This window comes from Salvelinus sp. IW2-2015, linkage group LG4p (assembly GCF_002910315.2).
Source record: "Salvelinus sp. IW2-2015 linkage group LG4p, ASM291031v2, whole genome shotgun sequence".
Taxonomy (NCBI): Eukaryota; Metazoa; Chordata; class Actinopteri; order Salmoniformes; family Salmonidae; genus Salvelinus; species Salvelinus sp. IW2-2015.
The window spans coordinates 130805-144594 of NC_036841.1; the positions used below are offsets into that span (position 1 = coordinate 130805).

Below are 13790 nucleotides of genomic sequence, written 5' to 3' on the forward strand. Positions count from 1 at the left end.
AATGCATGCATTCCATTGTCTTTCTCCCTCTACGACTTGTCACCCATTCCCCTTCATCCATAGAGAGCAGTTATCCACCCCCCACCTCTCCTCCCCGAGCAATCCGGTACCAATCCACAATACCAATGCCCCACCCTGATACCGCAACCACAGCCTGCCTTCCATTTGCTAGCCCCAAGGCACGGAGCAGCATATCTGTAGCCAACCTTGACGTGCTAAACTAGGGCGCTGAGGGGGCTAGAGTGAGAGGAGAGAGGGAGGAAAGGAGAGAGAGGGCGAAAGGAGAGAGGGAAGATAGGGAGCTGTTTGGTGATTTGGTGCTTATAGCTGCATTCCCCTTGTCTCCCTCTCTCCCATTCGTCACTGGAAAAGTGAAAGATCAATAAATCATCATTATGCATTTCATCTCCAAAATGATCAACCCTTTTCAACCCATCATCTTTATCATTACACATGTGGAATGCAGATCATTTCACCACAATGTTATTATAGTGTCATAAGAATGGTGTAATACCATTTTGATATTCTCTTATCAATTATGTGTTTGCTTTAATCCTTCAAAGTCTAAATTAGTTTCTCGGTCTTGACACAGACCATGCACGGAGCTGTGAGCTGCCCGATTGATAACAAACGCAGAAGCATGGCGGCAATAAGAATGTGGAATTTGACTTCTCAGCTTCACAACTCAATCCAACACAGGGTCGCAGTGTTGCCTAGTAACAATGGCACACAACTGACCTTATCTATGTGGTCATAAAAATGTATGAAGACCCCCTTTCCCCCGCACCTCTATATTTATTTATCTCCCCGTCTCAGAGCACAATCACCAGCACACAGCCAGAGGGCAAGCACACTCTGCACTCTCTTACCGCGGCCCGGGCAGCAGTGGGGTGGGTGTTTTTGCCTGGAAGCGCCCGTCTTTCATTATAGAAGGGTATCTGAACCAGAAAACAGCCACACAACACATACAGCACTGGTGGGCGGGAGATAGTGGAGATGCAGATCGCATGCCATGAAACAGATAGATAGCTGTAGCACAGAGGGACAGAGCGAATCACAACAGATATTCAATAATATTTCGCAAGCTGAATAATATAGTAAAAGCAGCTACCACAGAATTATTTTCTTTGCAGCCTTTCCTTTGCTCTCCTCCCTTTAAGACAACAACAATAGAACAGACATTAAAACTCTCCTGCAAGAACAATACATTTTTACAATACCGTATGCAACTTTTTTCCAAAGGGCTTTAGAGAAGAATTAAACTGAACCAATTTGCTATGGAACATAGACCTACAGATAGTCAAACAAATCTGGTAAATCAATCTGATCGCTCACTCTCTTGGCCATAAAACCAAGTATAATGCCTCTGATTGTCTACTGTATGTGACTTTGGAGATATGAACTCATCCGGGGAGCTCTTTGGAGTTACTGTTTCTTCCCCAGGTGATCCTGTACTGTAAACACCATGCCACGAAAACTGCTCTGCTCTGCCACCAGCCACCAGCCTCCCGTCCTGCTGCTACCATGGGAACATCTGTGTTGAGCTGCTGTGCGCATCTGGCGGGCACCATGCTAACACAGATGGTGTGTGTGTGTGTAATACTGCTGCAAAAGATGGGTAAGGGTAGTGATCCTGACTCCTACAGGGACTGCTGTGCTGCTATATCCTACTACGTATCATATGTGTCCCCAATAATCCCCATTTTAAGGGTCAGCGAGTGACTTTAAGTATAAATATTTCTGTAGGGCAACGAATAGTAAAATGTGATTCGTATCTCTTTGCAACAAGTATGAGGCATTACAGACTTTCTGACCTCCACAATAATCTGAAGCAGAGTAGGTAGGCTGAGAATCTCCATACAAACAATGCTATTGCCTGTCCAATAAAAAGGCGCAGGCAGGGTGAGGGTAGAAAATTAGATTTGCAGCAGAAACATGTGGCCAGGTCATTACGCTTCTTCCCCTTTAATCCCAGCTTGTCCAGCTCTTTCCTGGCTGTAATTACACAGTATCCAATGTCACATGGAAATGCCAACAGATGCACAGCGTCTAAGACGAGCATTATGTACTTAGAGATGTCCTAGTCATTAGGCCTGTTGCACAAGGCATGCTGATTGCACCATTGTTGTGCTCTGGCTAAGGCAATGGGGTGAGGTGGACGGAGGGAAGGACAGGCAAGCATAACAGGTGGACAACTCTAGGGCCATTGTGTGAAGCCAATTCAGAGGATGCTGTCAACTGTGGTCATAATGACCAGTGACCACAAGAGTGAAAGACACCAATAATGCCTAGTTATTACACAGATCTGATCATTGCAGCCTGAGTATGCAATGCACACAACTACTACAGCTAATACTGTATTATACAATCATGATGTGTGCAATCAAATTATCATAGTATGAACCAAAAAAGTTCTCAGCATTTGTTTACGTGTACCTGACTTGTAATGTGTTAGGCTGAGAAATTTCATTTAATCTAGAAATATATGTACATATAAACTCTATAATTTGACATGTATTCATTGTAAAGATTGGGAGATGGCTACTCTGAAGGTGATTGGGTGGAGCTGTGGGTGTATTGTGATGATGAAAGAGGTGGAGGGGGCAGGGGGTGATATGAAGGAAGAGCTGTTTTTCTTTCTCTGTGTGGTCATCTCTCCGGTGTCTCATCAGACATAGTGATCAGATCTCTGTGAGGATTAGGAACCGATGTTCCTCTGAAGAAGCTTTGCACAGCACTGTGAGGCTGTTTACTCCCATAATCTGACTAATTTGCTCACCAGTATGTCACAGCGCCTCCAGTTTACATGGGAGCAAGGTAATGGACAGGATTGCCCTCTTCTGGTCATTGGTGGAGCAGCAATAAGGTAGTGAGGGGATTCGATTAATGCCCCCGGCACGCCCTGGGTAAACCGGGTTATGACTAAATGTGATATAGCTTTTGTCATATTTGACTTTTTGTATCAGGTTAGCATAACAAAACAAAAGTGACATAGATTAAGCACATGGAGTAATAAGTAGGATTCTGTGTTTTCACATGCAAAAGTGATTGTTTTCGATAAAAACGCTTTTTGCCTTCCCAATGAAAACTAGTATGAAAATGCTAACATATATTTTATGGAAAAGAGATGCACCATGCTGCATTGTTGACAATATGACAGAGCGGTGCAGATTACCGGTCCGTTTTAGCAGAGCGCACCTCCCACACCGGCTTCGCCCTGTCACAAGACGGGCCATAGCCCAGTTCAACCTGGGGCAGCTTAATCAAATCCCCTCAATGTGTGCAAGGAAGAATTTAAAGCTCTCTTTGTTCTGATTGTCTGAGTTCTCATGATGGACAACAGGCCCATTGAGGCCCTGCACAAAGACACACACAGTCAAAATTATAAATGACCATAAGGGTGCTATGAGTTTATGATAATAATGTCTTTCCAGGAAGCTAAGAAGGATAGAATGCAGACCAAGAAAACACAAGACCAATTCCAGCAGAGCCAGAGCCAGAACCAATTCAATTAAATTCTAAAAAAATATCATAACATTTTTCCAGGCAAATTATCCAAAGGATAATTACTGAACTATTATGTTTTCAAACAAACATTGTATTCATTGTTTTCATACCACAGCCATTTTGCTTTCTTATCCCTACTCACATGACCCCATACTTAAAGTGACAGGTATAATTTTGGCCAATCAACAGAATTTCAACCTGGCATATAAATCATGGCATGGATCTACAAATATTTCATAAAAAATGTAAAATGTAACCTTTCTTTCTGTTTAATTTCATACCACATTTAATGTGGAGATGTTACAACTGAAATGTTGACTTGCAGACTGCCTGGAATACATTTCTTGACTTAAAAGGCAGAGGCCAAAGGAAAGCATTGATGCTAACATTGCGTACATTTTATTTACAGGAACATCAGGTGTTATATAAATGGTGATATCCATAGTAGGCACCATTTGATTATGTCATGTGAGCACATAGGCCCTATAGTGCATGCAGCTGTATTGCTATGGAGCAGATTGGTAAACGATTTTCCCAGGTTGTAGGCTGTGGAACTTCATTGAGGACATGTGACACTGAAACTGTTTTAGCCCAAGTGGAACTCATTGGGGCTGTGCGGGGAGACAATGCCTGTCTCTGTGCTGCTCTAAGAGAATGAAGCGTGGTGATGTAGTGTGTCATATTGATCCCTCTGACAACTACGGTCTCCCTCCCTCCACTTGTGGTGACAGAGACAGACTGGATGGTTTGCTGGTCATCCACCACATTGGTCAAGTGAGTGAGACAGGGCCTAAAGGGAATCCACCTTAATGACACTTTGCAGCAGATGATTGGGTAATTTTTAAGCAATCATGTGGATCAGCAGTTGTTGCCTGCGGTAGGACGAGGAGGGCAAGGGTCAATCCAGAACACAATGCAAATAGGACAATAACACCTCTCTGTGCACGTGGGTCATTATGTGGCAAACTTCTGTTTCACCTTTGACAAATACTAAATAATTTCCATATAATTCTGCCATTTACAATATAAGCTCACGTATGCCTATTTATTTTGTATTTTACAAAAAATGTCCTCAATAAAAAAAACATTATTATTTTTTCCTCTAGCTAAAGACTAGCCATACAGCACATAAATCCCTTTTAAAGGTCCAATGCTCCCGCTTTTATCCTCATATCATTTCTGGGTAACCATTAAGTACCTTACTGTGATTGTTTTCAATTAAAATGGACAAAAAGAAAAATTGCTTCTTAGAAAAGAGCAATTTCTCAAGCTAAAATTTTGCTGCAACTGTCTGGGAGTGGCCTTTGCCAAGTCCTCAACCACCGGATGTTCCGGTTTTCAGGGGAAATGGAAAGAGAGCCTATGATGTGACTTCCGCTTTTGGAAGTTAATTAACCTCTACGGGATCGGTGTCCCCCCGCGGGACGGTTGAGCTAACGTAGGCTAATGGGATTAGCATGAGGTTGTAAGTAACAAGAACATTTCCCAGGACATAGACACATCTGGGCAGAAAGCTTAAATTCTTGTTAATCTAACTGGACTGTCCAATTTACAGTAGCTATTACAGTGAAAGAATACCATTCTATGAGGAGAGTGCACAATTATAACTTGAAAATGTATTAATAAACCAATTAGGCACATTTAGGTAGTCTTGATACAACATTTTGAACAGATATGCAATGGTTCATTGGATCAGTCTAAAAGTTTGCACATACACTGATTCCATCTAGTGGCCAAAATCTAAATTGCGCCTGGGCTGAAATAATACATTATGGCCTTTCTCTTGTATTTCAAAGATGATGGTACAAAAATATTTTTAAAATGACATGTTTTTTCTTTGTATTATCTTTTACCAGATCTAACATGTTATATTCTCCTACATTAATTTCACATTTCCACAAACTTAAAAGTGTTTCCTTTCAAATAGTATCAAGAATATGCATATCCTTGCTTCAGGTCCTGAGCTACAGGTAGCTAGATTTGGGTATGTCATTTTAGGCTAAATTGAAAAAAAGGGTCAGATCCTTTTAACAAGGTGGCACTCTATCTTAACATCTCCTCCACATTTACTGGATTGGTTGACAATGCAGAAGAGAACCTCCCCCGATAGTTTTTTCTCTTCTCCTCAACACCAGTATGTAGGGGAACTAGTTTCATGCATTTATTTTATGCCTGCTATGTTAGGTTAGTCTGGGAGTGATCTGAGTGGGGAGGGGAAAACAGAAAAATAGCTGTTATTGGTAGAGAGGTTTGGAACTCTCTTTCTTATTGGTCTATTAACTAATTTAATGCATGGTGATGTCACTCCTTCCCACCAAAACAGACTGAAATTTCAGCCGGTCTTTTCAAACAGCTCTTACACTAAAATGGCATTATTATCATGTTCACAATTTTACAGTATTATTCCAATCTCAAGGTGTGGAAATATATACAAAACACAGAAAGAAATCATGTTTTTGACGGCTCTGGGCCTTTAAAGGGAGATTGGTTGACTGACATCAAATTGTTGCTACATATTGGAAAAACTGAATCTATTTTGTTTGGAACAAAACATAGATTGCTTAGGGCTGACAAGATAAAGGTAAACTGTGCAGGGAAGGAGATTGAATCTAAAACAAGTGTAAATTCTCTTGGTGTGTCCCTAGATCAATCTCTTTCTGGAGACCTGATTGCTGCTAAAAAAAATCAATGAAAATGGCGAACAAATTGACAGTTTTATAGTGTAACACTAGATATTTTAACATTAAAGTTAAGAAACTGCTTGTCTCAACCTTGATTCAGTGTCATTTTGATTATGCTGCTCTGCTTGGTATAGTGGGCTATCAAAAAAGCTGAAAAAGAGAATGCAGGTCATGCAAAATAATGTTATCAGGTATATGCTGAATGTCCCCCCTAGGACCCACATAGGGGTACAGGAGTTCTGAGAGGTGGGCTTGTTGCCTTTGGAGTCCAGAGTGGACCAACTTAAACTGAATCATATGTTTAACATCTTAAATGATCGTGCCCCAGGTTATATGAAAAACCACATTGATATGGTCTATCATCAATACAGTTACAATACCAGAGCTAGTGTTGTCTTGTAAAATCCCAAAAGTAAACAGTTCTGCCCCCTACTGCTACTTTATTTGAAGGATCGGTATGATACATTTTTTTTTTTTTACCTTTATTTAACTAGGCAAGTCAGTTAATTAAGAACAAATTCTTATTTACAATGACTGCCTATCCTTAACCAGGACAATGCTTGGCCAATTGTGCGTCGGCTTGTGGGACTCCCAATCACGGCTGGTTGTGATAGAGCTTGGAATCGAACCAGGGTCTGTAGTGACTCCTCTAGCCCTGAGATGTAGTGCCTTAGAACACTGCGCCACTCAGGAGTCCTGATATGCAATTAATAGATTGTTTTAATGTGAAATGAATATGGATGATTTTTAGGGTTAGGGAGAGTGCAGTGAATCGTGCCACTTTATAGGATGTCAATATAAATGAATGTATTTATGGTTGTTTGTAATTTTGTCTTGCCTTTTAATCATTATATGTGATATTGTTTTTACCATCGAGGACCACTTTGGAAATAAGCATATTAATTAATACTTTCAAGTGATATCGTCTGGGTCCACATTGTACATATTGTTGTATATGTTGTCTGTTACCCAAAATAAAATAAATGAAATTCAAAGGCTGATAGAGGCCTCTAGTGGCCAAAAGGCAGTTTTAGCATGGGCAGGACCACCAGCATGCTTCCACCATTTTAAAGTAGTCTAAGTAGTCATCTAGGTGGGGATGCCTATGGGTTGTAGCCTCAGTGGCGCTGCCCGTGGTGTCACAGACGCTATAGTGGAACATATATAAAGATAAGTGCTCTATCTATCTCTATGGTGCGCCCCGTAGGCGCCCTCCAAGCAAATCGTCCTTGACGAACAAAAAATCTCGTCACATCCGCGATATGGATTTCAGGAAGTAATCTAAAATAATAAAGTGGTGAACAACTTTCAGAGAGAGGAGTAAACGTCTAAATGCCAAGCGTCTAAATGTAAAGCCGGAGTTGTTTCTTATGAGTTTCTTTAGCGTCGTTGTCGGGACATCACGTTCACCATGATTACCGCACTGTAGGTTTCATGTTGGCCAAGCTGAAAACTAAGGAGCAAACTTTGAACAAGGCGCTGGAATTCTTCTGAAGTTTGACTTGCCCAAAATAATATTTGCCATGGCTTACCATAAAGGTTCTATTCCTTTTAGTGCATTATTTATCATGCTCTGTTTTGGAATGGCAAAATCTCTCTATACCATTCCACTTAAAATATTTATAGGGACGTTTAACTCTTCTTTAGATTTGGATTTAACTCCCATGAAACGAATACAAGCCTCAGGAAATGGACTGTCCCTGGCATCTGATCCAGCTGGAATAGTGAACTTTTTGGACATGGTCAATAACTTACAAGGCGACTCTGGCAGAGGTTACTACATGGAGATGACACTGGGTACCCCTGGTCAAAAGGTATATGAGAATATGACCTATTGTTGTTTTTACATTTTCAATGTGGAATACATTTCTTGACCTCTTTGGTATCACAGTCCAAATGTTTTCAAATGAAGGAGATATGCATACACACACTACCGGTCAAAAGTTTTAGAACACCTACTCATTCAAGGGTTTTTCTTTTGACTATTTTCTACATTGTAGAATAATAGTGAAGACATCAAAACTATGAAATAACACATATGGAATCATGTAGTAACCCATTTTTTGTTTTTAACAAATCAAAATATTTTTGAGATTCTTCAAATAGCCACCCTTTGCCTTGATGACAGCTTTGCACACTCTTGGCATTATTTTCAATGACGGCCTAGGAACAGTGGGTTAACTGCCTTGTTCAGGGGCAGAACGACAGATTTTTTATACCTTGTCAGCTCGGGGATTCGATCTAGCAACCTTTCGGTTACTTTCTACACGAGAACCAATGTGACATAGCAATCAGAGCTACGGTAGACTCGTCATGACAAACAAGCCATTTTGCCACACTCGGCCGCCATCATTCACGGTTGAACTGGACGTGTGTATTTACAGGCAGTTGCGGAACAGCCCGACTTTTAGGAGTCAGTTAGGCCATTGCGCCAAAAGCCACAAAATACACCGAAATGGGATTTTCTGGATTTTGGGAACTGTTGATCAACAACCATGACAAGGTTGGTCCTCTCTCCCTCCAGTTATGCGCATCAAGCAACAAAAAACAAACAACTATTAGCTCAGCCAGAGCAGAAATTGAGGCTAAAATGTAAGGAAAGTACACTAGATACTGTAAACCTCTCTACTTTTCAGCAAGTTGGCTTTGTCAACGTTGCAACTCATAAACATGGAGAATTTTGTAGCCTCCTCTTCCTTCTGCAGCTTGCTGCAATTCATGCTTGTTGGCTAGCTTTCTAGCTAACTACTTCCAGACATAATGTATCTCACTCTGACCATTTTACTCAACCGTAAGCGAGAGCGTGGTTGAGGCTGTTTACATGTTTTCTAGAGATTCTTAGACTAAGCATTCTGTAACTACTATACTACCGGGGTGGCGGCAGTTGGTATAGGGACTGCATCGCAGTGCTAGCCTGTGCCACCAGGAGTCTCTGGGCCGCCACCAGGCTCTGTTCGCAGCCGGCCGCAACCCGGAGGTTCGTGGGCGAGCACAATTGGCATAGCGTCGTCCGGTGTTAGGGAGGGTTTTGGCCGGTAGGTGGATATCCTTTGTGCTCAGTATGTAAAATGTAATAAAATGTATGCATCTCTCTACTGGTAAGTCGCTCTGGGATAAGAGCGTCTGCTAAATGGACTAAAATGTTAAAAGTTACTGATATGTTACTTGTTTTGCCTATTGTTATTCAGCGGTGTTTGGCGCGGGTTTGTAAATTCATCAGTTGTGGTTTTGCACGTCTGTTACACAGACGAGAGTGCGTCTTGGATTCAGAGTAGATAGTCAGAACTGAAATTTAGTGGATGCAAGGGATATGTTCATTGTTATAACAGTTGCTCAAGTTCTTGCTAGCTAAACAGAAATGACACCAGCATCTCTAGCTGTGTACAGTGCCTTAGAAAAGTATTCACGACCCCTTGAACTTTTCCACTTTTTGTGTGTAGTTACAGGGGCTTGGAGTTGTTAAAAATTATTAAATATTTAATTTCCTTCATCCTTACACACAAACAGGTTTTGTATAAAACAAAATGAAATCCCTTTTACATTTCAGACGCTTTAAGCTCAGTACTTTGTTTGAAGCACCTTTGAAAGCGATACAGCCCTCAAGTCTCTTGGGTATGACACTACAAGCTCAGCACACCTTGTATTTGGGGAGTTTCTCCCAGGGGATCTGCGATCCTCGTCATGGCTCTATATGCAGGTTGGATGGGAGGTGTCGCTGCAGATAGCTTTCAGGTCTCTTGCGCAGAAGATGTTTGATTGGGTTCAAGTCCGGCTCTGGCTGGGCTCTCAAGGACATTCCAGAGACTTGTCCAGAAGCACTCCTGCGTGTCTTAGCTGTGGTGTGTTTTAGGGTCATTGTCCCTGTTGGAAGATGACCCTTTCGCCCCAGTTCTGAGGGTGTCTAAGCGCTCTGGAGCAGGGTTTGCATCAAGGATCTCTCTGTACTGTTGCTGCCATTGATCTTTCCTGTTGATCCTGACTAGTCCTTCCACGTCTCCTTTGCCTTACTAGAAAACATCCCACAAGCATGATGCTGCCACCGACCTATGCTTCACGTGGGGTGGGTGCAAGGTTTCCTCCAGAGTGATGCTTGGCCTTCAGGCCAAGAGAGTTCAATCTGGTTTCCATCAGACCAAAGAATCTTGTTTCTCATGGTGCTGGAGAGTCTTTAGGTGCCTTTGGCAATGATTGTGATTGTCTCTTTGTTTGATATCTGCAAAGTAGTTAAGAACCACTGTCAGTTCCGAATTCAAACTTTAAGTTAGGCGGTTTTACTTGGTGTGTTAAGAAACTGCAATGGGAAGGTGAATTAGTATGCGGATTGGGAAATGCTTAATGGTTGTGTTTTGTATTTTTATAATTGGGACTTTTAGACTGGCTTATGTGTCCGGTTTATGGACTGGCTGAATGCCCTTATATCATTCTTGTGGTGTGACTGCTGTCTTCCATCGCGGCCCTTTTATGCAGTGGTGCTAGTTGTGCCTGAGAAGTGGGTTTTAGCTCTAATTTGCCCAAAGTTTCCTAAAGGTGACCCGCCCCAGAGAAGGAAAGGCACCCTGTTTTGAAAGATCATGTTTGTACTTCGTTTTTTTAATGAGTTTTTCCAAGTAGATCTGTCGATTTTTACATCTTCAAAATTCACAGAAAACAATATATAAAAATGTGATGGTCTAGAGTCACAGAAAATTGCTTAAACCACATCCAGAGCTTGGTCCTGGACTTCCCTGGGGCCCTAAGCAAAATCTGCCAAGGGCCCCTACCTGACCCGTGAGCCATGTCACCAGTTTGCCGCCTTGCCACAGTCCTCACCTAACGCCAGACCAGCGTTCCCCACTACAATCTCCCTCCTTTAAAAAAGTTTGCTCTCATCAGTCATCTAAGAATAAGTAGACTGATACAGAACAGAATGAGGTATAACAAACTATATTTATTGAATATAATTATTTTCTTATAGAATCTTAAGATAAGTGATATTAAATTAACAATAATAAGAAATTTGTAATAAGATGTAGAAATAATATAAATATAACACTGAGCTTTGGCCTCTTCTGCCTGGTAATTTAGGTTCCAGTCCTCACAATATTATATCAATTAAGTTTGTCTATACAATGGTTAAGCATAAGGCCTATAGGCTATGGCTTGCAGTATAGGTGTTCAAAATAGTCCCATAAACCTAATAAGCTGTGTGATTAACTTTGGCTCTCCTCTACAGCCTGGGCCATTGTGTGCCGGCAGCCGCATGGGGCCCAGGTCTATCGGACTGTCTGGAAGAAAATTGAGAAAGTTGTCACATAGGGTTAAGCAAGTCCATTTACACAAATGCACTTTCTGCCATCAAATCTTAAAGTGTTCCTAAAGTGGTGTAACATTTTGAATGTTTGCCATTAAAGTCTTACCGTCAAGATGATGATTCCTCTTTTCTGCAACTTTCCTTGGAGGCAATAATATCGAATGAATGTCTGCATTAGGATCATGTGTTTCCACGTCAGTGAGTTTATGCTCATGAGGGGCCAGATTCTCACACGTTTCCTGTGACATGGAGACTTCAGGTAAGCTTTTGAATGAGCGCTTTCATGTTTGAAAAGCCTCCTCTTTGCGAGTTGCTACGCTGTTAGCTGTAGAGTGACTGCAAATTCGTAGGGGGCCATCCAAAGGTGAGGGATATAGAGTTTCTCCAGGGTTTTTTGTATCTCGACCAGCGAAAGGAGGAAGGCAGCTCAAAGGCAGTCATGCCTTATCTGATGGAGATGAAGGTAAATTCTGATTCTCGTTGGTGGCCAGATGTCATTCCACTGGATGTCCAGAGTCATCTCTGAAAGTTTAGAGTGTTTTTCAACGTTGCCATGCAGTGATGCATCTGAGAGGCAGGGTGCTGAGTTCAAGCAAGCATTCTATGTTGGTTTTCACCTGGTTGGGTGTTTAAATCTCTCGAGTCCATGGATGTCACTAGCGAAGAGTCGACCACAATGTTTGTGAGAGTAGTGTGACGTTAAGGTTTTGTTCAGTTGCATCAGTCGACTGGTTCACTCACGAGGCTCATGAGCTGAAAGTGCCGTTGTGTGCTGTTTCTCAGTTTCTTCTCTTCCAGAACAGCCTCACATCGTTAATTTCTTCACAAATGCTTTTGGATGTTTTCTGCGCCTCGAGAGAATCGCGAGTTTCCCGGTATGTAGTGGATGGAGGCCCCTTGCTATGTGATGATTAATTCACTTGCGATATCCAATGCATTGGATGGCGGAATTGGCAGGAAGCTTGGGGTGTCACCTTGTGTGCAATGTGTTCTTGATTGCTGGTCTGTACACCTCCTGTGTTGTACTGAGTACTGGGCTTGGGTCTTGCCGTTACTTCGACCTGGGTCTGTGGTTAGGTAGCTTGCTGAGACGAGCTGTACTGGGTCTGTGTTAGTACTTTGCTGAAGCTGCCAGTTACTGGTCGTGTTTTAGTACTTGCTGGAGTTGCCAGTATGGGGGTCCTGGTGTTAGTTGGTCTTTTCCGAGGCAAACAGTTTTATTAACACGTTGGAAGTTATCAAACGTATGTAATAGTTTTAGTTTCAGGTCTAACTTATTGGGTTATGCACAAGTAGTCACAGAACACAGCCCTTGGAAGTGGCTGGCACAAGCAGCAAGGATCACAGGAGACAGACAAAGAAATGCATGGTCCCAGCTAGGATTGCAAGATCGAGACGTGACGCGTAGAGAGAGATGCACTGGAGCCCAGGCTAGGTTAGCAAGACAGACAGACTAGAGAAAGAATGCAGCTGCCCAGCTAGGTTAGCAAACAGACAGACTAGAGAGAGATCGCACTGCCCACTAGGTTAGCAAGAAGACAGACTAGAGAAGGATGGCAACTGCCCATTTGCTAGGTTAGCAAGACGAGACAGACCTAAGAAGAGGATGAGTGCACTGCGAGCTAGCAAGATCAACTTAACGTTACTGTTATTGCTTGAGCATCAGAACTTGGAGAGGAGAGAAGCACAGAGTTTACCTCATTGCTGTCCCACATTCACTCTCATTAAGTGTTTTTTTCTTTCTCTTTTCATAACCAGAAGGATAGTTTCGCTCATCGTATCAATCCAAGTTGTAAGCATTTGACCCTGCCGTTTGACGACGCAGGGGAGGCGGTGCGCCTTGCGGTAATTTTGCAGGCCCGGCGGGCTCTACCACATCAATCCTGTCAGGGGGCAGGCGCTCCCACAGTGGGTGGCCTCTGTCCACTGCAGACTTATGCCAATGTATATAGCCCGCCTGATGCAAATAGTGCATGATTGAAAATTGCGTATCAAAATAGGCCACTAACCAACACTTCGGACTAAACATTTTCCAATACTGGTTTGCCATACCCATTGTGCTTTAAGTTAAGAATTTACTGGTAGATATCAGAGTTGAAAATGTCTTTCCTACCCTACAGGGTACGCGATGTATTCTTCTGTGAGCTGCTCCATTCCAAACCAGATGAAAAACAGCTGCAACGACTCTTGCTGCCTGCAGATTGAGTATTACCGCTTCTGAAACTGGGCTATGTGTGCGGCGAGCATGTTGAATATATTTTCATTGCTTTGTGTCGTGTCGTTTGGCTGATGCCGGATTCAAGTGTGATGAC

The 13790-nt window shown here is 42.3% G+C and overlaps 1 protein-coding gene across 1 annotated transcript in view; it reads left to right on the plus strand.

Moving 5' to 3' along the window:
- Positions 1-7395: 7395 nt before the first annotated feature.
- The window catches only part of LOC111958149 (beta-secretase 2), a 17941-nt gene continuing 11546 nt past the window's right edge, over positions 7396-13790 (plus strand). Inside the window, exon 1 of the mRNA XM_023979339.2 lies at positions 7396-8002. Within this exon, the coding sequence (XP_023835107.1) occupies positions 7712-8002 (291 nt within the window). The 5' untranslated portion in view covers positions 7396-7711. The remainder of the gene's footprint in view (positions 8003-13790) is intronic.